Consider the following 25,392-nt stretch of genomic DNA (forward strand, 5'->3'; position numbering starts at 1 on the left):
AAGAATCGTGGCTTTCCTACCGCTAATGAAGCCGATTCAGGTCCCTTCAACAAAGAGCAGATTGATCAACTCTTAAAGCTGATAAAATCCAACTCCTCAACCGGTACTCCTAGTGTTTTGTTGGCACAAACAGGTAGAAATCCTAAAGCCTTCTCTTGCCTAAACTTCTCTCCGTGGATCATAGATTCCGGTGCCTCCGATCACATGACTAGTTTTTCCCATTTATTTAGTACCTATTTCCCTTGTTCTGGTCATGACAAAATCAGAATAGCCGATGGTAGTTTTTCACCTATTGCAGGAAAAGGATTTATTAAACTAACTGAGAAAATTAATCTCAATGCTGTTCTTCACGTCCCCAACTTAGCCTGTAACCTTTTGTCTGTCAGTAAACTATCTAAGGATTCTAATTGTCGTGTTACATTTTTTGAATCCCATTGTGAATTTCAGGACCAGAACTCGGGGATGATGATTGGGCGTGCTAGGATGCTTGAAGGTCTTTACTACTTTGATGAAGTACCTGTTAGTAATAAAAAAGCTCAGAGCTTTAATAGTACCAGTTCAATCTCTGTTCGAGAAAAAATAATGCTATGGCACTATAGGCTAGGACATCCTAGTTTTCTTTATCTGAAACATTTATTTCCAGAATTATTTAAAGGGATTGATTGTTCTTCTTTTCATTGTGAAAGTTGCATTTTTGCAAAATTTCATCGCTCTACTTATTTGCCAAAACCTTACCAGGCTTCAAAACCTTTTTATTTGATTCATAGTGATGTTTGGGGCCCTTCTAAAATCACTACTCTTTCTGGTAAAAGATGGTTTGTTACATTTATTGATGACCATACCCGCTTATGTTGGATTTATTTGATGAATAAAAAATCTGACGTGAAAAATTTATTCACAAATTTTTACAATATGATTGAAAACCAATTTCAAACCAAAATTGGTATTTTACATTCTGATAATGGAACAGAATATTTCAATGAGCAGTTGGGTGAGTTTTTGGAAAAAAAGGGAATTTTTCATCAATCTACATGTCGGGATACCCCTCAACAAAATGGCATTGCAGAACGAAAAAATAAACATCTACTTGAAGTAGCACGTGCTATAATGTTTTACATGCATGTTCCTAAATATTTATGGGGTGAAGCAATTTTAACAGCCTCTTATTTGATAAACAGGATGCCTACAAAGGTGTTAACATACAAAACACCTTTTGATTGTCTCAAAACTTTTTTTCCTGACACGAGGTTGTTTTCTGATTTACCCGCCAAAGTTTTTGGATGTACTGCCTATGTTCATGTTCCCAGTCAATTTCGTTCAAAACTTGACCCCCGTGCTATAAAATGTGTTTTTTTGGGTTATTCCTCAAACAAAAAGGGGTATAAGTGCTTCGATCCTCAAAACAAGAAATTTCATGTGAGTATGGATGTGTCATTTGTGGAAACAAAATCCTATTTCTCCAACACTTCTCTTCAGGGGGAGACAAGTGGAGTAGAAGACCGTTTTTGGGATATTTCTATCCCGCTCCCCAATGTCATTTATCCTACACAAAAACCACATCTGTCTGATAATGATCACTTAGGAGAACCAAGTTCTATGGTGCCTAGTCAAGAAGATTCTTGTTTAGGGGGAGAAGTACTACAAAATGATCTAAATCCTGAGCTTCAGGTTTATACTAGGAAGCGATTTCATCTGAGGAATAATGACCCGAATGTCCATCCTAATGACCCGAATGTCCACCCGAGTTCTGGCATCGAAATTTTAGGTAATCCTATTCCTTCTATTTCCGACCTTGATGTTCCTATAGCAATTAGGAAAGGTGTCCGAAATTGCATTAAACATCCTATTGCAAATTACCTCTCCTATCAAAGACTGTCTAAAAACCATAGAGCTTTCACATCTAGGATTTCACACTTGTTTGTTCCAAGGAATATACAGGAAGCATTGGATGATCCGAATTGGAAATTAGCAGTCATGGAGGAGATGAATGCTTTAAGGAGAAGTGGTACTTGGGAGATAGTTGATCTACCCAAAGACAAGAAAACAGTTGGGTGTAAATGGGTGTTTACGATAAAATGTAACGCAGATGGAAGCGTTGAGAGATACAAGGCGAGACTGGTGGCTAAAGGCTTCACTCAAACTTATGGGATCGACTATCAGGAGACGTTTGCTCCTGTTGCTAAAATAAATTCCATCAGAGTACTGTTATCTCTTGCAGTAAATTCAGATTGGCCTCTACATCAACTTGACATTAAAAATGCATTTCTCAATGGTGATCTTGAAGAGGAGGTGTTCATGAGCCTACCGCCGGGATTTGAGCAGAGACTTGGAAGTAACAGAGTATGCAGATTGAACAAGTCATTATACGGACTCAAACAATCACCAAGAGCGTGGTTTGAACGCTTTGGGAAGGCAGTTATCAGTTGTGGCTTCTCGCAGAGTCAAGCAGATCACACAATATTTTATAAACATTCAAAAAACAGTAAAATTGCAATTTTGATTGTTTATGTTGATGACATCATTTTAACTGGTAATGATGAAGCAGAGTTAGCAGCCCTCAAAGAGAAACTCGCAAAAGAATTTCACATTAAGGATCTGGGAGCCCTCAAGTATTTCCTCGGAATGGAATTTGCAAGATCCAAGGAAGGTATATTCGTTAATCAGAGAAAATATGTTCTTGATCTCCTTGGAGAAACAGGTATGCTTGGTTGTAAGATGGCGGAGACTCCGATCGAGCCTAACTTGAAGTTACAAGCTGCTAAGGCTGAAGAAGTCAAAGAGAGAGAACAATATCAGCGACTTGTAGGGAAATTGATTTACTTGTCTCATACGCGACCTGATATTGCCTTTGCAGTCAGCATGGTAAGTCAGTTCATGCACTCACCAGGGGCAGAGCACTTTGAGGCCGTTTATAAGATCTTAAGATATTTGAAAGGAACTCCAGGGAGAGGCTTACTATTCAAGAAACATGGACATCTTCAAGTTGAAGTATACACAGATGCAGACTGGGCAGGAAGTGTTACAGACAGGAGATCAACATCCGGATACTGCTCCTTTGTAGGTGGGAACCTAGTTACATGGCGGAGTAAAAAACAGAATGTGGTAGCTAGAAGTAGTGCAGAAGCAGAGTTCAGAGCTGTTGCCCATGGAATCTGTGAAGTAATGTGGATTAAAAGAATTCTTGAAGAATTAAAGCTTTCTCACCCGACACCTATGAAGGTCTATTGTGACAACAAAGCAGCTATATCTATAGCTCATAATCCAGTTCTACATGATCGCACAAAACATATAGAAGTGGATAAACATTTCATCAAGGAGAAAATCAATGCTGGCATAATCTGTATGACCTACCTTCCAACAGGTGAACAATTAGCTGATGTGCTAACGAAGGGACTACACAAGAAGCAATTTGATAAGCTGACTAGCAAGCTGGCTATGGAAGATATCTTCAAACCAGCTTGAGGGGGAGTGCTGGAAATTGTGTTCATGCATATAATATGATAGTGGTGTTGGTGGTAGATAGTGGCATGTATAGAATATGATAGTGGTGTTGGTGGTAGATAGTGGTATGTATAGAATATGATAGTGGTGTTGGTTGTAGATAGTGGCATGTATAGAATATGATAGTGGTGTTGGTGGTAAATAGTGGCATGTATATAATATGATAGTGGTAGATAGTGGTAATATATAATATGTAAGTGGCATATAATGGGTTATGATGATGTTTGTAATATCTCCTATATAAGGAGTGTCATTTGGTCTTGTAAGATAAGAAGTTTTGAATATAACACAAATATATTCCTTCTTCCTCATATTTTCGGAGTTCTTCTTCTTCATATTTTCTAAGTATATATATATATATATATATTAAAGAAACATAAAAAGCACAAATTCTACCAGTCTAGATGTTTGACAATCGCATAATAAGAATTTTTATTAAGGAAGCATAAGAAGCTCAAATTCAACCACAGTACATGTTTGACAAGCATAAAGATACCTTATTACTGAATGAACAATAGAATGTTAAATAACCATTGTTTCATATCTACAAATTAACTTTCATCCCGAAAGAAAAAAACTCAATTTTTTCGGTATTTTTCAATTTAGTTACTTGGAACAGATACTTTCAATCTTAGCTATTTGCCAGAAGTAACTTACTACAGAAAGAAATGCATTTTTTTTTTAATTGATAGGTAGAAATGAATGCATTTGTTTGCGTTCTAATGTCCAATTTGCAGCTCTCCAGCAAATTACCAACAAATAAAATAAAATTCCAGTATTTACACTGTTACAGTTAGGCAACCTACAGGTATGTAACAAGATCAATAGAAAATATGTCATTGAGATGACATGAATATAAACTTCAAGGAATAAGTTCTAATCCTTTTAATTTTTATTTAACATTTTCAGTCTACTGTAAGACTCAATAGCAAGGACCACAGAAATTTGTTACAGCTCCCACAATTAAAGTTAGTCTCAGCAAATTCAATCAACAAGTATATCAAGAACTATGCTAATAGTATTAATAATTAATGAATCTTGTCGTAGTTTAATGTACAAGAACTTCTTGCAAGAAATATTGGAGACATAATGTAAATTTTGGTTCATTAATATCAAATATAAACTGCGAAATTGTCAGGGAGATTAATTAGAAGAGTGTTCACAAATTACCAACTTTTTCAAAATAATTTTAAAAGAGTTTTTAAAATAATATTTCAGCGTGTTTTTTGCCAGTAGAGGTTACTCACGGTGATGATATATAACTGGTTCAGAATGAAATACAGTCCCAACACCATGCCCAACAAAACGATCGACCACACCATAACCAAATTTTTCAGCATGTTCACTGAAACAATAAACCAAGATAAATTGTTAAGAACAAGGGAATACATCCCATATAAAATCATTAATCAATATTACCTATAAAAAAGTCACAATCACCTTAGAAAAATAAATTTATATTTAAAATCCCATTAGATTACACAAAGATACAGACATAGTAAACTTTGGACTTTGATTACAAAAATTTGGACTTGGATTTGTAAGACCAGCCTAGAACTACGAAAGAGAACACATGAAGACTGAATAACTTAATCTAAACTAAAATAAAATTAACAGACTCCCTGTACAAGCCATCTCAAACAAACATGGAACTTACAAAACACCGTAGAACTCAAAAAACAAGAAAATCAATAATAATGACTAGTGGCATATTTATTATGAAAAAACATAATACTAGGATTTTGACTCGCTTCCATGTATATTTTCATTCAGAGAAAAATATTTCTTAATTTCCATGGGACCTTTAGCTTCATTTCGTAATTCTAAACCCTATCATATTTGTTTAGCCATTCATGGATACAGCATCAAAAATTGTCCTCAACAAAATTTTCTCAATATTAAGAAATTAAACATACCTAATCCTTTTTCCAATTTTCCTAAACAAAGCGCCATCTTTGCAAACAGCAATCCCTTTCTGCAAGCACTCTTCAGTTACCTGCCATAAAATGGAAAAATAAACATGAAATCTACATTAAATAAAAAGTTGTGATGGAAGCAATGCATGAAACAGCACTAGTCACATGATTTGTAACCATAGTTGAATAATTTAACTAAACCAAATAGCATAGAAAAATCATGCTCTAAACTTCTAATGGCTTGTGTGAGAATTTTCCAAAAATAAAACCAATACAAAAACAAATGGAATGGAATGAACAAAAGAGTAATCTACAGGTACTTACAAAAGTATACCTTGACAAGCCGTTTCATTGAGTCACTAACATTTCCACAAAGAAAAGTCTTAGATGTGTCTCCATGATAACCCTAACACACAAAAGAAAGAATATTGCACAGAAGTCAACTTCTAGCATTAAGAAGGAAAAAGTATAAAACATTTTTGACCTGCAGATCTATCTATAGCTAAAGTTGACGACAGTTTCCCAAACTAACAGTTTAGGAAACTTGAAAATGCATTACCCTTTTGGAAGACAAATGCATTAGAACATAAACTGTGAAACAAAGTTGAAAGCATTTAAACATAGTACATTAAAGAAAACCAAGTTTTAAAAAAAGATGTAATTATATTGTGTACCCTAAAAAATTCAACTCAACTGTTAGAATATAATATGTAAAATGTTGCTTTAATAATTAGGTTAGTATAATAATTAGTATGCTTTAATAATGTACCTTTAATAATGTTGTTTGGTTTGTGCTTCTACTTTCGGTTTATAATTGTTCTCCCTCTCCTCTATAAAGGAGAGAGCTCAACACACTATAACATATCATCAATCAATAATACATCAATTTCTCTATTTCTCTTTATACATTGAATTTTAACATGGTATCAGAGCTATAAGATTTAGGCCTGTATTTGTTTTCTCACCGGCGGGCAGCCGGCCGGCAACTTTGCCTTCGCTGCCTGCTGGAATTTTCTACACATAGCTTCGAGTTCTTCGCCATCAACGGCGGCAACATTTCATCAGAGATGTCCGACACCACCTATTGATGCTGCTGCTGCTGGTTGTTCTAGTTGTGACTATTGACCTCGGGTTGGCAATAAAATTGCAGAACTCTGCTGGGTTTGTTGCTGCATCGAAACCTTAGATTGTTGTAGCATACCAGATTGCGTTCCGAGTCCGAGCAATTGCTGCTGTTGCTGCTGTATTTGTTATGAGGGTGTGTGTCTTCTCCCCCCTAACCCGTGTGTCTATGTGTGTTGTGTGCATGGGTGGCCTTGCTGATTTTTGTGTCGTGCCAGCACATGGTTTGTGCATTCTACCTGACACATTGCCGTATACAGAATCTGCTATTTTGGGATGTGCAGTTTTTACCGCATATGGTGCTATGGCTCATGCAGCTGAGGTTCGTCCTGGGGATACCGTTGCTGTGATTGGCAATGGGGGTGTTGGTTCTAGTTGTTTGCAGATAGCACGGGCATTTGGTGCCTCTAAGATCATAGCTGTTGATGTACAAGACGATAAACTGCAGAAAGCAAAAATGCTTGGAGCTACACACACCCACGGCACTCTCTCTCTGATCATACACAGACCCAGCATGCATGGATACTACCTACACACAACACCGTGCACACACTTTCTGGGTTTTGACCATTGACTGCCCCAGACTGAACACTCTTTCACACGCAGTTCCCAAACACATCCACTACCTCACCTTTATTTTTCTTATTATAAAGCACTGCCCCTTGTTGAACTCAGACTCATGACTCATTATTATGCTTCCCACTCTCTCCAACTTTCTTTATTATATATATATATATATATATCTTTTTTTTTTTTTTTATTATACTATAACACCCTCTCTCTCCTCCGTTTGATTTCAAAATCACTTCTTTTTATTTATTTTCTCCACAACACTTTTAATCTCTTTCAAATACCCACTCTATAATAATATATCTTTTGCAGGGTCACTACCCCCAACTTTGTTTTGAAACATCCATCATCCACCTCACACCGATCTTTCTCAAATAACTCATCCAAAAATAAATTTTTTTTATCTATTTTTTATTTTATTTTTATTCTTCAACAAAACAACAACACAAAATAACACCAAAACAAAAACATTCCACAAACTTGTCATTTCTTCATGCCGGGGATCAATCCCGATCCGAATTTTACACCAAAAAAAAAAAAAAAAAAAACAAAACAAACACAACAACCACATCCACAGGCGGGATTTTTTCTTCTCTACTCTGCCGCCGGTCTCTTCTTCTTGCCTCCGTCCTGGGCGGCCCTTGACGGTGTTGCCTCCGTGTTTCCCACTCCACTGGGCACGATCACTACTCCCTGCTCCTCCACTGCAGCATATGACGGTCCTCCAAATCGGAACATCACGGTGGCCTTCTGCTTCAGCTCCTTATTTTCCGCCTTTAGCACACTTATCTCTGCTCGCGCATCCTTATACATGCGCTGGAGCAGAGCCAGTTGGGCGTTTAACTGCTGCACCTCATTTGTCCTACTCTGAAGCCGATGCGACAAGTTTGTGACTGCCGTCATCGTCTCCACACATGACTTCAGTGTATACTGATTGGCCTCAATATCCGTTTGCACTGCCATTTTTTGCTCCACCGACCGCATCGGAAAGTTCAACGGAGCAAAACCAGAGGTGTTTGGTTGAGGTTCACGGGCCACCGCACCAGTTATCTCTCTTGTTGACTCGTTGAGGTCGGGAAAGAGAGTGAGCAGACTACGGGAAGAAGAGGCCATTTTCTGGGCAACAGAGTGTTACAGAGTATCTCTCTCAGAAAATGAATATCTCTCTCAGAACACGAAGAGTTTTTCAGAGGTTTTTAGCAATTTTTTTTTGTTTGCATAGCCTCTGCCTCAACCTTGGTTAAATAGCCAAGGCAGACACGCGCATCATGCGCCGCTCGGCGCTCGACGACAACATGGGCGCACCTTTTGATGGCACGCCTTTTTATGAATTGGGCACGCCTTTTGATGGCACGCCTTTTGAAAAATTGGGTGCACCTTTTGAAGGTGCGACTTTTTAAGGGGTCCGACAAGACTCTGTAAACTGTCCCGACATTGATTCCGGTTAGCTCCTTCATGGGTCCGACAAGACTCTGTAAACTGTCCCGACATTGATTCCGGTTAGCTTTTACATGGGTCCGGCAAGACTCCGTAAACTGTCCCGACATTGATTCCGGTTAGCTTTTACATGGGTCCGGCAAGACTCCATAAACTGTCTCGACATTAATTCCGGTTAGCTGCTACAACGGTCCGACACGACTATACAGTGTCTTCTACAACAGTCTGACACGACCATACAGTGTCTCATATCCTATTTTATTTTATTTTATTTTTCTGTTTTGTTACTCTCTCCAAACTCAAGTTGGTTGGTTCCTATCCTCCTTGAGTTTGAAGGGGGCTATTAGAATATAATATGTAAAATGTTGCTTTAATAATTAGGTTAATATAATAATTAGTATGCTTTAATAATGTACCTTTAATAATGTTGTTTGGTTTGTGCTTCTACTTTCGGTTTGTAATTGTTCTCCCTCTCCTCTATAAAGGAGAGAGCTCAACACACTATAACATATCATCAATCAATAATACATCAATTTCTCTATTTCTCTTTATACATTGAATTTTAACATCAACTCAACTCAACAAATCCTTTTCCCAATTCTCGTGTCAACTAAATTTATCTTGTTTAACCAGTCTGTTCGATGAAGGGCTATAATCTCAGTCAACTGCAAGCTAACATGTCTTTGCTTTTTATATCAACTCAAGTTAATTTCAATCTCTCCTGTATCCTAGCATTGCCCTTAATGTGGATGGTGTGACTCGTCCTAAACTTATCAGTCTTCGTCATCCATGACCAAACCACCTTAAACGATTTTCCCCAATTTTAACATCAATAAGTGCTACCTCTAACATCTTACATATTTATTCATTTCTAACCTTATCTCTCCAAGTTCTACACATCCACCTCAATATCTTCATCTCGGCTTCAGTTATTTATCGACATCTTTCTTAATTTCCAACATTTGGTAACATAAACCTTTAGAATTTTCATTTAATCACATGGGTATGCGTCAATCACAAAAGAGACCAAAAACAATTAGTCCATCCTACCTTAATTCTATAAATAACATCAATACGAATCTCCCTCTCCGCATGTATAATCAAGCCTAGGTGCCAAAAAATTTCACTCTTTAGTCTTATATTTGGATAAATTGCCAAGAGGTCCTAATAGTTGGACTTAATTCCCATAAAATCCTATTAAAAATAAGTCACAATAAAATTGTCGCTAAAATAATTTTTTGTGATGATTTTTTGCATATGTAGCTAAAAATTGACAATTAGTGACTTTTTTTGTTACGATTTTTATATATTGTCGATAAAACTAACAATAAGTGACGTCTTCTATGACGAATTTTTTAAACTGTCACTAAAAATTAAAAATTAGTAACTTTTTTTTTAAACTGTCCCTAAAACTTATAATTAATGACGTTTTTTGTGACAAATTTTAAAATGTTGCTAAAAATAACAATTAGTGACGTTTTTTAATAGTGTTTAATAAAAAATGTCATTAATTATCATACGATCTATTGGACAATAAATCCACCTATTAGGACCTATACGTAAGTCCTCTTTAGTATTTCTTGGTCTTCAATACTAACCACAAGTTCATTTAAGTCCTGCTTATCTTAAACACTCTTGATTCTAGAGCTTCTCTCCAAACTTCTAATTTAGCTTTAAGATGCATATGGCTTCCCAACACACCTGAATCCATGTCAATACAAACTTGAAGCTGGGCCTATCCTGTTCATTGTGCAGATCCACTCTACATGGATGTTTTGCTCATATATATATATATATATATATATTTGATTGGCACCGGGGTGTTTGGATCAAAATGTTTGGCTCATATTTTAGACAATAACAAGTAACAATAATGCATTGAACCTGTGAGATCCACAGGGTTTATTTATTTGTTTTTTATTAGGTAAGTTAAGGAGACTCAAAATTGAGTCACTCTATTGGGGGAATGGCCTAAGCCCCTGGGGTGCCCCCTAAGATACAAGATCCCCAAGGCATAATATTCATAGAAACCATAAAAGTTTGGTCCTTTAGCCAATCAGAACTCTATCAATCCTGTGGATGTTTTCCGATAAATGCACATTGTGGAATATGACTCATCAGAAATCTACCATCTCAAAATACATGGCACTGTAAGATATTTAAACTTCAAGTGAGATAAGTGGGTCAGAAATTACAACACAAGAATGCAACATATGTGAAGAAACAGAAATATATGAATACGCAGGACTACAAGATAAGAGAAAGTATAAAATGTGATCTACCAATATTTGGAAATGTAGTCAGTAAAACAGGCAATACATTTTGTACATGAATGAATTGAACTGGCAGAAACAAATGACCAACTTAGCAACGTACATTTAAGTAGACCGTCACATCAATGTTAATTATGTCACCATCCTGCATGGAAGATGATCATTTGTTAGGAATAGTTTGTGTTTCAAATGAGCAGCTCTAGGCGGTGAAAGCACACAACCTGTAGTTGGCGAGAATCAGGTATTCCGTGACACATGCACTCATTAACTGATGTGCACACACTCTTTGGAAAACCCCCATAGCCAAGAGGTGAAGGATAAGCACCGGCATCAATAATCATTTGGTGCACAGCTTTATCAATTTCATTTGTTGTTACTGATGGCTGATAAGGATATAAACTCATGTAAATAACATGTCATATAATATAATTGCAAATATCAAGTGGCAAACAAAGACTTGATAGGAGATAGAAAGAGTATTCTACTTTCATTTCATGAATGAAAAGAGTGGCAGAAAAAGAAACGTAAAAACCCAAAACTTACTCATAAAGACCGAAAGAAGGGAAGTTAAATAATCAATTCCTATACATCTTACAAATGAAAACTGAAAAAAAGACACTTCAAATTGTAAGTTTTCTGAGAGAATTCGTATATTCCATTATCAATAATACAAAGAGTACAACCAAGTTATATAAACCTAATCCAAAAAAGGAAATAAGAATAAACCTATATTCTACAATCAATCTCATATTCACACAATCTAATATATTTACATAATATTCGCACGCCCCCACTCAAACTCAAGGTATTTTAGCAGAAAACACTGAGAGTTTGCCAAAAAGAAATTGAAAACGAGCAGTGGTGTGAGTTTTGGTAAAGTTGAAGTGCCGAAGAGATGAAAGGAAGCGAGATGGAGCCAGACTGCAGATGTTGATGAACAAAATGACAATCAATCTCAATATGCTTTGTCCACTCATGGAAGACAGTGTTATGGACAATCTGAATAGCACTGCAATTGTCACAATAAAGAGAGGTCGGAGAAGACTGAGGTACACCCAAATCAAATAAAAGACAATGAAGCAAGAAGTACGATACTCAACCTCGACAGTGGAACGTACAACAACGGTCTGCTTCTTACTCTTCCAAGAAATCAAAGAATCACCAACAAACATGCAGAAGTCATAAGTAGACTTGCGATCAATAACATCACTAGCCCAATCAAAATTAGCATAGGCCACCAAATCTAAAGAGGAAGTGGAGGACAACAGTAAGACCTGAAATATAGTATCCCGGAGATAGCGAAAAATGCAAACCAAAACAACCTTAATGTGTAGAACAAGAAGTAGAAACGAATTGGCTAACCACATGAACAGTATAGGCAAAATCAAGGCGAGTGACAGTCAGATAGACTAAGTAATCTATAAGCTCTCGATATAAAGTAAGTCCATCCAGATGAACACCATCAGTAGTATTAAGTTTCACATTAAGCTCAATGGGGGTATCAGAAATCTTAGTGTCAGTAAGACCGGCACGGTGAATTACCTCATTTACATACTTAGCCTGAGATAGAAAGGAGCCTTCAGGAGAAGAAACTACCTCAATACCAAAAAAATACCTCAATGGGCTCAGATCTTTCATTTTGAAGGTGCAGAAGAGATGCTGCTTGACCTTAGAGATAACAGAAGAATCTAAGCCAGTGATGATCATATCATCCACATATAGTAACAGGGCAACAAAACCAGCAGAGCTGTGAAGAAGAAACAAAACAGAATCTTGGACATAAGGATGAAACTCAAGCTGAGTAACAGCGGCTTGAGAGCGATATACCAAGCACAAAGGAATTGCTTCAAACCATACAGAGCACGCTAAAGATGACAAACCTATCCAGAGGAATGAGGAAGGTCAGGGGGAGGATGCATGTAAACCTCCTTAGTGAGATAGCCATTAAGAAAAACATTCTTAACATACATCTGATAGAGAAGCCAATGACGAACAGCAGCAATAGAGATCAAAATACAGATAGTAGTTATCTTGACAATAGGGGCAAATGTCTCCTCATAATCAATACCATACGAGCTTTGTAGCGCTCAAGAGAACCATCAGAGTGAGCTTGGTAGAAACCTTTGGCTACCAGAAACCTTTGGCAACCATATGAATAGCAGAAACCTTTGGCAATCAGGCGAACTTGGTAATGCTCAAGAGAACCATCAAAGTGAGTCTTAACTTTATTAGACCCATTTGCAACCAACTAGATTTTTGCCATTAGGCAACGGAATCAACTCCCAAGTAGTACTCTTCTACAAAGCAAACAACTCATTCTCCATAACTCAAACCCAATTAGGATCTTGACAAGCCTCCTTATAAGATTGGAATTTTGAAAAAGAGTGAATAGCAAACAAAAAGGTGTAGTATGAAGGAGAAAAACGTGTTTTAACAAAACCAAATTTGACTACCTGTTCACGGATGCGAAGGGAATACTTATGGTTAGCAAGATCAGAGTCGTTAGAGGCAGGGCGGTGGAGGGAGAGCCTTGCGACGGAAATAGACTAACAATGGAGGAGGAAACAGAAATAGAGCCGGAGGAGGAGAAGAATAAGGAGAAGGAGAAGGAGAAGAGAGAACAGAGTCATGGGGGTCAGTGGACAGGGACTCAGCATGAGGGGTGGTAAAAAGAACAAGATCATGGGAAACAGTAGAGATGCACTCATCTGGAGGGACCTTAAAAGGAATGGATCAATGTGAACCAAATCCTCTTTGGAACCGAAGCAGTGATAGGAGGAAGTTGAAAGTAAGACAGACGTTCGAGAAAGACAACATAGCGGGAGCCATAAAGGCGACGAGAAACAGGGTCATAACAGCGATAACCTTTTTGGTTAAGACTGTAGCCCCAAAAGATACACGGAACAGATCGGGCACTAAGTTTAGTCTTATCTTTACGAGGAAGAAGAACAAAACAAGCAAACCCAAACATACAAGAGGAAATAATTGGGAAGTTGGGAGAACAGAGCCTCATAAGAAGAACGACCAGAGAGTAGAGGAGCAGGCATATAGTTTAGAAGAAAAACAGCAATAAGAACTGCTTCACCCCAAAAAGGGGTTGGAATAGAGACAGAGAGAAGGAGAGACCTAGCTGTCTCAAGGAAATGAGGGTGTTTACGCTTAGCGTAACCATTTTGGGCAAGTGATTAATACAAGAAGTTTAGTGAATGGTACCTAAATTGGTTAAATACGCACAGAACTCAATTTTAAAATACTCACCACCTACGTCAGACTGTACACTTAAATAATAGACCCAAACTGCGTAGTGACCATAAACTAAAACGTACGATATATCTGGTAGAAATCAGACTTATGTGTCATAAGATAAACCTGAGTGTAACGGGTGCAATTATCAATAAATGGCACATATTATGCAGAACTCCCTTTGGTGAGAACAGGGGAAGGACCCCAGACATCAATATGAACTAAAGAAAACAGTGTATCAGATATAGAAGTACTTTTACGAAAAGATAAGGCTGTCATTTTAGCAAGTTTACATCCCCGACACTCGGTAATTTGATTAGGAGGGAATTTACCCAATATACCTGACTGAGCCAAAGGCCGTAAACAGTTAGCAAACAAATGCTCTAATCTAGAATGTCACAAATAGAAAGGACTTGACAGAGAATCTAGCTGAAAAGAAAAAAAAAAGCAGTCGGAGTGGTAGTCATAGGCAAATGCAAGCTCTCAACTATATAAAGGTCTCCCACTCTACGGCCAATCCTAATCTGTTGCTTGGACATTTGATCCTGCACAAAACAGATAAAAGAAGAAAAGATAACATCAAAGTCGGAAGCATCAAGTTGACTGATAGATAATAAACTGACAGATAACTGAGGAACATAAAGGACAGATGGAATAGAGACAGCAGACATAACAGACGGTAAGACAGATCCAACAAATATAACAGACATATCAGACTCATTAGCAGCATTAATGGTAATAGGAAAGGGAGGGGGAGTACAATTCTGAAGTAAGGAGAGATAAGAAGTCATATGATGAGGCATCAAAGTCAAAAGGCTAAACAGACGAAAAGATACTTGAAGAAGAACCAAACAAATCTGAATGAAGAGCGGAAACAATGGAAGCAGATAAGGATGGCTGGGAAGCAGACATTATATGTTAAAGCTGACTAATCTGAGCACTCAAGGAAGCCAAGTCAAGATCAGCAGCCGAAGCAGATGCAATAGAACTGGTGAGAGGCCGAAAAGTGCACGGAAGAGGAGCTGGGAATTGGGTCTGAGACTGTTGAGTAGATAAAGCAGGCAAACGTCCCTTCTTGGGATAGTGATACTTCCAATGACCTCTCTGATGGCAGAAGGCACACTTATCAAAAGCTAGAGACATCGTAATAACCAAAAAGCTAAGGCCTATGTGTAACAAACCCAAAATAAAGCAAAATAGGCAAACCAGAGATCAAAGGCTAATAACTAGAAAGCTAAGGGGTTCAAAATGTAATAAACCCAAAATAGACCACAATAACCAAGCCAGGGGTCAGAGTATACTAAACAAGAAATTTAGGGGCACGCAAACATGCTTAGAGGAGGAGCTCGGAATTGGGTCTGAGATTGTTGAGGAGATAAGGCAGGCAAATGTCCCTTCTTGGGACAGTGATACTTCCAATGGTCTCTCTGATAGTAGAAAGCACACTCATCAAAAGTTCGAGACATTGTAATAACTATAAAGCTAAGGTCTAAGTGTAACAAACCCAAAATAAAACAAAATAGCCAAACCAGAGATTAAAGGCTAATAATTAGAAAGCTGGGGGGTTCAAAATGTAATAAACCCAAAATAGACCACAATAACCAAGCCAGGGGTCAGAGTATACTAAATAGGAAACTGAGGGGCTCTAGTGTAATAAACTTGAGAGGGTTTTAAGTGTAAATACCCAAGAAGTAGAATCACAGAACCAGCCACGTAACAAATAACTAGTGATAGTAGACCTCACGATGAGGCTACGATGAGAGAGATCAGTGAACCTCGCAAGTGAGAAAGAATCGAACCAAAGTGAGAGATCAACGAACGGAGACGAGAGACTCTTCGCAATCGCAATCAAACCAAGACTAAAATGTTGCGACTTCAAACCACCAGTCAGAGGACCTTTGCTACTTCAGACCAGAGGACCAAAGAGAGAGTCAAAGAGATCACCAACCAAAGTCAGCAAGAGAGAGAGAGAGAGAGAGAGAGAGATGTCGCGAGTATGAACCGAAGCCACACAGAGACCTCACGAATCGAAAACTGAACCAAATAAAGGGAGAGATATTGATCGCGAACAAACGAATCAGATGAGAGAGAAAGCTTCTATTGAACCAGACAAACCAGTTGAGTTCAAGAGAGAGGAATTGATCGAACCAGACGGGTCGACAAATCAAACCAGATGGGTTGATGTTGAACCTAAGGTTTTGAACCAGGCTTTAATACCATGTAAGTTTTCTAAGAGAATTCGTATATTCCATTATCAATAATACAAAGAGTACAACCAAGTTATATAGACCTAATCTAAAAAAGGAAATAAGAATAAACCTATATTCTACAATCAATCTAATATTCACACAATCTAACATATTTACATAGTATTCTCACACAAATAACATGGCAAGCCCCAAAAACATTTGATAGAATAACTAGTTGAAACAAGATCAGACTGTTATACACAGGTTCACATGAAACAAATGATTGTATGCACTAAGCATTCCTTTTAGCGAAGCCAACATTGCAACCAGTAAAACCAACCGTTCTAAGATAAATTAAGATCACATGTCCATTTTTCATTGCAAGGTGCTATTCTACAGCCCACCTGATCTAGATTTGTCTTCAAAGCATTGTAATCAACCAGATATCTGGTTTGAAGGTAATGGGAAAATGAAGCTATTGCATAAAAATGTTATATATCATGGCCTTCAAAAATTTAGATTATAAGTCAATTATTTGGCCACTTGCAATAATTCCAAGCTCGTCACTTGATATGGGAATGAAAAAAGCATGACATCAAGGTTTGAAACCATGAATCCATCATAAAATCATAGGAAAAGAGGCTGTTGCAAGTTGCAACAAAATTCACCAAACTACCAATTGATTGAACCATGATATAAAGATTGATCATTGAAGGTCAAAAACCAAGCAACAAACAGTGCTCTAAACGTCTCATCCTCAAATAACCAAAGGTCCATGCTCAAAGTATGGGACACATGTGACAAAGTCCTATGTCGTATGCTTTAATAGCAAGCTTAAATCAAAGGAACTCTATTTATAGACAACAAACTACTGGCACCAATAGAGAACCTTCAAATTTAATCCCAACTTAAGAACAACAAACCAAACTACACTGATTCTCCTAAATCATTACCGTGATAAATAAAGGTCAATAATCAACTATCAGTAGCTTATTAGGCAAGGATAAAAGGTTTTTTAACTAAGACCTCTAGATATATTTCTGTTGCTTTTGAAAAGTGGAAATAATTCCCAGGGATTTAGGGAATTTCAAAATCCATGAGCAGATCTGAAGACAAAAGTATCCTTACTGACAATATGTAGGAACAATAGTTGCAGATACTAATATGAAGTGCATAAACATAAATATTTAACCTAATGGTATTAGAATGCAAGATAACATATCCAATAGTAAAATAAAAAGACATTGTAATTTCTCACCCTAATCAATGTTCCTGCATAATCCAAGACCCGAGCAGCAAGCTCACATGCAGCCCTCATACGAGCAATGCCTTCGGAATCATGAATTTGATGTTCACTGGAGAGTTCTGGTAACAAATTAGAACCTAAATAAGGAGGCTTTGGTATGTGATCGGGTACCGGAAGACGTTGGGAAACCTTTCCACGCCTCAAAGGTGGCCTTCTTTTAGCAGTTGTTGAAGTTCGAAGTTCACGTTCTCTATATATCAATTAGGGAAGAAAAAAAATCAAGAAGGTAACTTACAAATCACTCAATTGTCATAAAACAATAGAAGAAACTAACAGTGGCAAATGCCAAATGATATGCAATGAAATTTGAAGGCTTCATTTCACCATATCATGCACAAAAAAATGCCATATTCCAAAACTCTAAATCCTTCAACTTAGCATTTTCTTTTTATTTATTAATTAATTAATCATATATATGGAAGGTGATAACATCAACATGAAGGGCACAAAATCATTTGTACCACATGCCAAACCATCGAGTATTTAAGGCTTTTAAAACAAGATGAATTTAAAAAGAAAAGAAAAATGAGGTAGAGATAATTGGGATTCTCAACCACTCGGCATGAAAGGACCAATTTTAGCTCCTCAACACACAGGATATTAAATTTCAACACAACATATGATGTCATGAAAGACCAACGTCATTGGTCAAGGATGACTAATTGAAGCACTTGGGTGAGGATTTTTGGATATTGCTTGAAAAATTCCATACCACAATTTTGCACACACCAATTAAACTAATTTCATCTGCATGGTAAGTGAACCATTTTTTAATGTTTCACATATAACCTCTTTCTTTTTTGCTGTTCGTCACTGTCATTCATGGCTGTGACTCTACTTTCTACAACAAATCCATATATTTTGCAAATAATTCCACCCAAATTCTCCCCTTTGCACCTTCAAATAAGTAGTACATTAGCAATTTTCATTTCTCTAATAATTATTGTGTGCAATAAATCTTAGAGGTGGTCGGTTGTGAGGAATCATGGTAGGCACTAAGATGGTCAAGGATAGAAGGTGAAGATCAAGGCAGCCTTAAAAATAGAGAATGTGCCAATGAAGGACCCTGAACATTTAGTTATGGGGTTGTTGTGTACAAGCTATGTCAGTGTTGTTTCGTTGTTTGGCTACATGCATGATACCCTTTTATAGGCTCTAGAAGTATCGGAGCCCAAGCCACCTATGGACAGGTGCTGAGCTCTCCTAAAATCAACAAAGTGATGATATCAACGCTACTACTAAGTCCAATGATTTAGACCTCGAGAAGGTTGCATCATAGGAGCTGTAGAGGTAGGTATGACATATCAGGAGATGTTTCACAGCATGCAGCAAGATTGAGTACAAGATCAGTGCCCCTTCTCTCTAAGATTGGTCAAGGAGGAGTTGTCTTTCTTTGGGAGACTAGGCAGCCTTAACAAACCTGTGATCTAGTCTCTAATCCACAGTCCTCCAATGATCCTAAATGGTGGATGCCTAGGCCTTGCTCTCAACCTAGGCTTCCAAGTGATGATTGTGATAGTAGTGAGTAAAGTAGGGCTGCAAACGAGTTGAGTTGAGCCAAGTCGAGCTTTACTATGTTTGGACTTGTTTATTAAGATTTTAACGAACTCGAGCCCAAACTCAATAAAAATTTAACAAACTGAGCTCGAGCCGAGTTTGCTTAGGCTTCACTGCTCGAGCTTGTTTACGAGCCATAACGAGCCAAGGAAATTATAAATTCATGCTTGCAAATGAGACTAAAGTTATAATTGAAATTTTGATTATACAATTATATGTACAATATATATAAACATACTAAAAAAAAAGTCAATATCTTATCAAAATAATAATAACTACCACTAATATTATATATGTTATCTATAGTTAGCTATTATTTGCATATAAATAAATTTAACTATTATTTATATTTATGTTATTTAAATATAGAAATAACATATTTATCCTATTTTTTATATATATATTTTTACATTACTTAATAAGTTAATATATAAATAATATATTTATTCTATTATTTAAATAAATTTTCAATGAGCCCTCTAATGAGTCACACTAATGAGTCGAGCTTTAGTATCTTTGGACTTGTTTATTAAGATTTTAACGAGCTTGAATTCGAGCTCGAGCTCGATGTAATAAAAATTTAACGAACTGAATTCAAACGAGCCGAATTCAAACGAACCCTTATCGAGTCGAACTCAAACATGTTCATGAACAACTCTGTTCATTTGCAGCCCTAGAACAGAGTGATCCCAACATAGGGAGTAAGTGCATAAGGGAGACATAGGCGAGTCAAGGGCCAAACTATGTTGCAGCTAAGCAGGAGTGACTAAGTGGAGGTGGTCATTACCGAGCGTTTCTTATGAGAATGAGGTATGAAGAACCATGGTGAGCAGGGGCTGCTAGCAGAGCAGGAATGTGCTCATGGAGCGCCATATCTACTCACAGAGATAGGGATACGGTTGCGAAGCAAGGGTAATCCATGGTTACTTAGGCGAGGAAAGGCTCATGAATTAGTGTAAAGTACTTGGTTGAGCACCTGCCAAGGCGAGCCTCGTCCCTGGGGTCCACTACTTAGTGGTCATATAACAAGTCAAAGGTATTCATATACCTACAATTTCAATAACCATATTCAGTTCATAATTGAATCTTTCACTTTCCCCATCTAGCTGTAACCTAAAGTTGCCGAATTGTGTCCATACCCCCCAAATAGACTCCAAAAATAAGGTAGTACTGAATACAAAGGCATGGTCCATTTATAGACATAATTATTTTCATTGTCCAAATTCATCAGAAAGCGAATTGTAACCCATGTTTGAATGTTACCACAAAGAAGAATGCATACAAAGATTTAGAGCTAAAATATACCTCCTAATTCTCATGGCCTCCTCCAAACCCGAAACCCTCTTCGATACAAGAACAAAACGCTTTGGAAGATGGGATTTTTTTCCTTAAGTAGAACACAACACAGCAAACAAAATTAAACCCATAATTCAAATTAACAAAGAGATTGCATAGTGTAACTAACATACTTTGATTAATATACTAATTTATGAGTTTAAATTGTTACACAATGAGAAAAGAACGCGTAGCGAAAAACAGACAAAGAAATGTTAAGGAAAGAGTTAAGAGTGAGGATACCAGAGAGAGAAGAAGATGACAAATTCAATGGCGAACCCATGAGAAGAGTAGAAGATGAGGACGACAACAAGGCTTCTCCATAGAGAGAAGATGAGAGTTGCAGAGATGTTGCATTGGAGAGTGAAGCTCCAAAAGCCATTCTACAGAGAGAGAGAGAGAGAGAGTGAGTGAGTTTGGTTGGTTTGAATGAAGGTGATAAGGAAGATTTGGGGTAGCAATTGGGCTGGGCTGTACAATTTAATGGGCTATATTAATGGCCCAAAACTTATTTAAAATTGGACAATAATTAGTTTTGAGCGGTGAAATACAAATAAAAAATTAATGTTCATAACTTGTATATAATGACTTGGCAAGATTTTGAGCATGTCACTTTAAAACAAAAAGCCCGTTGAGATACTTTCAATTGCAAAAATAATACTGTCATACCATTTGATACAACATTTTGTGTAAAAATTCTATCCGATTAGTATTTTCTATTGATTATTAGTAACTAACAAACGAACCCTTAATTGATCAGAATTTTTATTGTTTAATGGCTTCATTTGAAAAGTGATTATTTATTTAATTTTTTGGCTATTTGACTATTTTAGTTTTGTGTTTGAAAAAATGGGTTGGATTTTTTGTTTAATTGTTGTATTAAAAAATGTGTTTGAAACGATGTTGGGATGTAAAATGACAAAATTGCCCCTAAGAATAAAATATCCTTTTTCCAATAAAGAAGCATTTGTTGCCGTGGCATGCACAATTCAAAGGGCCAAATGGACATTTACTCACCTGTGTTGATAGTGTTGTGAACCATGTGATCTATCATGCCACAGTAGAGGCTTTTGGGCTATTTTCTTCTATGAGGTTAAAATAGCCCCTCACCCCATTGTGCCAATAAGAGATCTACAGTTCAAGTTTTGTCATAAGCAAGACTTTCCCTTCTCTCCTAGGATGGGGCCGCACATATACTAAAAAAATTATTTTTGGTCACAATATTTGGATGGACTAGAAAAATAAAATAGATTTTTGTTAAAAAATTCGTTTGGTTACATATTAAAAATGAATATATGTATAAGTAATTTAAATTTCCTTTTCTTTTTCTTTCTCTTAATAAATCTAAGTTCCAAATATAATTCTAATTTTTTGAACCAACAATAAGACAATAAGGTGAGCAAAATGTCATTGTGTTCTTCAACTAATTGTTAATCTAGATGGCATAGATATTATCGAGTGTGAATCAATATTGAGTTATTTAAAGTTGTATGAAAAATCAACCTAGCTTGTTGGCTAGAACTCTTGTGCCTCAGTTAAAAAGTCAATAATTTAAAATTTTTCATTTGCATGACTCGTATTTACTATGTTTGTTTGGTTCTCTATCCCCTACTACTTTCAGGAGTTCTTTTGGATTAATTATATGTTATATTTAATTTTCATTAATATTGTAATTAATAAAGTTTTATAATAAATATCAAATATTAATAAACATCTTGCTAACAAGTGCCCTTAAGGCATAAGAAAAGAAAAAAAACATAAATGTATAGATCCTAACCTTAACACTAAATTTAATACAGTTTTTATGAATTTCAAAATGTTTTATAATCTTTTTACATTTTTTCAAGACATTTTTTTTCTCATATTACCAGTATTAACAAGTGCAAGTGCCATGGTTGTAACAACATTGATCCGTAATTAACCGTTAATCTGTATTTAAGAATGTTAATTAAGTGGTTAAGCGGACTTATGTATTAATTGTGCATTTTAAGTTTTATTTGTATGTTGTAGGATTATCTGTTTAGAACTCTGTTTTGATATAAAAATTGAAAGTTTTATCGGTATCCGAACATGAAATTGACTGAGTCAATGTGTTATGCGGGATTTTTAGAATATTATGGTAAGTTTAATTAGAAACTAATTCGGAATCAAATAATTAAAATAAATTGATTAAATTAAGCTAGATTGATCAGTTTTAATCACTCTCAATTAGTAAATGCTAAATAAGCCTATATAAGGGTAATATTGCATCAAGAACATTCCATATACACTCTTAATTAGTGAATTGGAAAGATTTGAGAGATTTAACCTCTACGCCTCCAAAACTCAAAATTTAAGGTAAGAATTCAACCTTTAAATTATAAACACGAGTTGTTTAGAGAAATAAATCAAGTGAAATAGAAGATTAAGCATAGGAATTGAGCTTAGAATGTAGAATTGAGTTCAATCTTTGCATGCATACATAGTTCATGGATTTGAGTTTAGTTTTCACTCAATTCTTACATGCAAGTGTTTATTTTTGTCAAATCATGAGAGCTCACTATGATTCCACACTTAAACACTACATTTGTACATGTTTTGGAAGTTTTGAATTCATATCAATACATGCATGTGAATATACATAAAGTTTCAACTTGGTTTTGAAGAATTGATATGCTTTTGGGCCTTGATTTTGTGAATTGATCTTCATTTTATAGTTTTATATAAGTTTCGAAGTGTTTTCTTGAGTTTTAGCCCAAAAGTATGAGTTTTGATGCTCTGAATTTGTGTTTTAGAGTTAAGTTAAAATTTGGAAATTCCAGAATTTGGTTGCATTGCTCGAGCGACGTTTGGTCGCTCGAGCATAAATTTCGAGCTCTCTGTACTTTTGCAGAATTTGACAGTTGGCTCTAGCAATCAAAAGACTGCTCGAGCAACCACCTTTTATTTTCAGTCTTGGCTCGAGCAACCAAGAAGTTGGCTCGAGCATAAATTTAGAGCATCTAATACTTTTGCAGACCGAAGAGGTCTGCTTGAGCGACCAAAGCTTCGTTCGAGCGAACTGTCATTTTTTTAAAAATTTTGTAAGTGTTTCAAAGTGCATAATTGCATCTTCATCTCATCCTAAGCATTCTTAAGCAATGGTTTAAGCAATAATAATGAGGATATGAATTAGAAACACACTAAGGAAAGAAACGTAATAAGTTAAGTATCTACGGAACGTGTGTTTCAATGTGTATATGTTATGTGTCTGTGTAGGTCACGGGCAACCGTCTGTCTGATCTATCTAAGTTATCTGTTCTGCTTCTGGAGCTATCCATGATTAACAACCTTGTAAAGATATGTTCAACTATAAGTATTTTCTGACTGACATGATATGATCTATTTTTTGAAATACTATTTTCTGATTAGAATGAATGATTGTCCAATCTCTTAAATGTATTCGTGGCATCCTTAGCATCTATATTTAATATCTGTTATCTGTTACCTGGTATCACGGTTTTATGTGAACTATCTAATCTGCATGTGGGTCTTAATGACCATCTTATGTGAATATGGGTCTTTATGACCAATTCAATTTGTTAGCTAATGGACATACCACATATGACTGATTGCAAAATCTGAATACGTATACAAATATGTTTCTGATCTGAATTCTGATTTCTAAATCTATTATGAACATCATTCATAAAATCTTTACTCTTATTCACTGGGATCTAACTCATTATTTATAGTATGTATGTAGGTGATCAGGCGCATGACCAGGCTTGAGACTTCCGATCTGGATTTGTTTTTGTCAAGGCAACCAATGTGCCTCACGTGGAGGTTCCCGAAAATCTTGTGTTCAAGTGTTATGTCAAGTGAACAAGTCTTTAAGTTTTTATTTTTTTATTTTAATCTCTAAGGTTTTGTTTATTTGTATTAAGGCTAAGTCTCTTTTGTTTTATCTGTTATGGATGACGTAAGATTGATGCGATTATATATGCATATAAAATTCAAAATTTTTGTTCCATAGAAGTCTGCATAGCTTTATGAACATTGTATATTTGTTATTTGCTTCCACTAGTCTCTTTTATTTTGAATCTGTCTCAAAGGCTTTTGGTAATCTTAAAATTACTGGTCGGTTACGACGCTAAACCTATAGGAGCGGATTTGGGTCGTGACAATAGAACACTTATTAATATTTGCCTCTTAATAAAAAAAAATATCAAAATTGTTCTAAGGAAAAAAATGCCAAAAAAAAAAGAAGAAAAAATACAATATTGTCTTATGCAACACGTCTACTTCATCATCAATCATTAAAGTATCAATATCTTGGTTACAATTTTATCAGATGTCCCTGAGGACTCAAGTATGAATATGTTGCAACATAATCTTTCAAAACATTTTATTTCAAATCACAGTAATCTGCGTTGAGTTTTTCAATTAAAAATGAGAAACATTATTGTAATTGTTTTATAGTGATGTAATCATATTATAGTATACATTTGGATTATATATGTCTACTTTGACTATATTATTGTCAACATAATTAGCTAAGTAAATTGACATTTTTAGGCAGATTAGTATAGTAAAAAAGCATCATGCTACCATAATGAATTCAGACAAGAACATTAAAGAATAAAGATTATATCCCCATTATATTATCATCATGTACATGAATGAATCTGGACTTATATCTCCATGAAGACCCAATTTCAGGATTATCTAAATATTATGACTTTTACTTGAGATTTGGTGGAGTGGTGGTGGTACAAGGTGGAGGTGGTAGTGGAGGTGGAGGATGTACATATTTAAATGGGTACTCATGTCTAATACATTTAAGAATAAGGCTATATGCACGTGTAGTAGTTATTGTATCAATTGATGATTTGACATAATTTAAAAGGTTTTTAGTATTTATAATTTATATAATGAGTGAAATCAATAATAATATCATAATTAGTGTTGGTATGCTAATTAAT

The 25,392-nt window shown here is 36.0% G+C and overlaps 1 protein-coding gene across 2 annotated transcripts in view; it reads right to left on the bottom strand.

The window, feature by feature from the left end:
- MAP1C (methionine aminopeptidase 1B) overlaps positions 1-20,868 on the bottom strand; it is a 29,121-nt gene extending 8,253 nt beyond the window's left edge. The window contains exons 1-9 of one of the 2 annotated variants that reach the window (XM_082892645.1): positions 20,693-20,868; positions 20,420-20,501; positions 17,510-17,747; positions 14,551-14,607; positions 11,041-11,202; positions 10,923-10,964; positions 5,752-5,823; positions 5,418-5,497; positions 4,749-4,846 (exon numbers count right to left, since the gene is read on the bottom strand). In XM_082892645.1, the coding sequence (XP_082748771.1) occupies positions 4,749-4,846; positions 5,418-5,497; positions 5,752-5,823; positions 10,923-10,964; positions 11,041-11,202; positions 14,551-14,607; positions 17,510-17,747; positions 20,420-20,501; positions 20,693-20,831 (970 nt within the window). In that variant the 5' untranslated portion in view covers positions 20,832-20,868. The remainder of the gene's footprint in view (positions 1-4,748; positions 4,847-5,417; positions 5,498-5,751; positions 5,824-10,922; positions 10,965-11,040; positions 11,203-14,550; positions 14,608-17,509; positions 17,748-20,419; positions 20,502-20,692) is intronic. The other variant, XM_028261637.2, reaches the window with a different exon arrangement.
- Positions 20,869-25,392: the final 4,524 nt, after the last annotated feature.

Source organism: Camellia sinensis, chromosome 10 (genome assembly GCF_055761805.1).
Source record: "Camellia sinensis isolate YWXY chromosome 10, ASM5576180v1, whole genome shotgun sequence".
Classification (NCBI taxonomy): domain Eukaryota; kingdom Viridiplantae; phylum Streptophyta; class Magnoliopsida; order Ericales; family Theaceae; genus Camellia; species Camellia sinensis.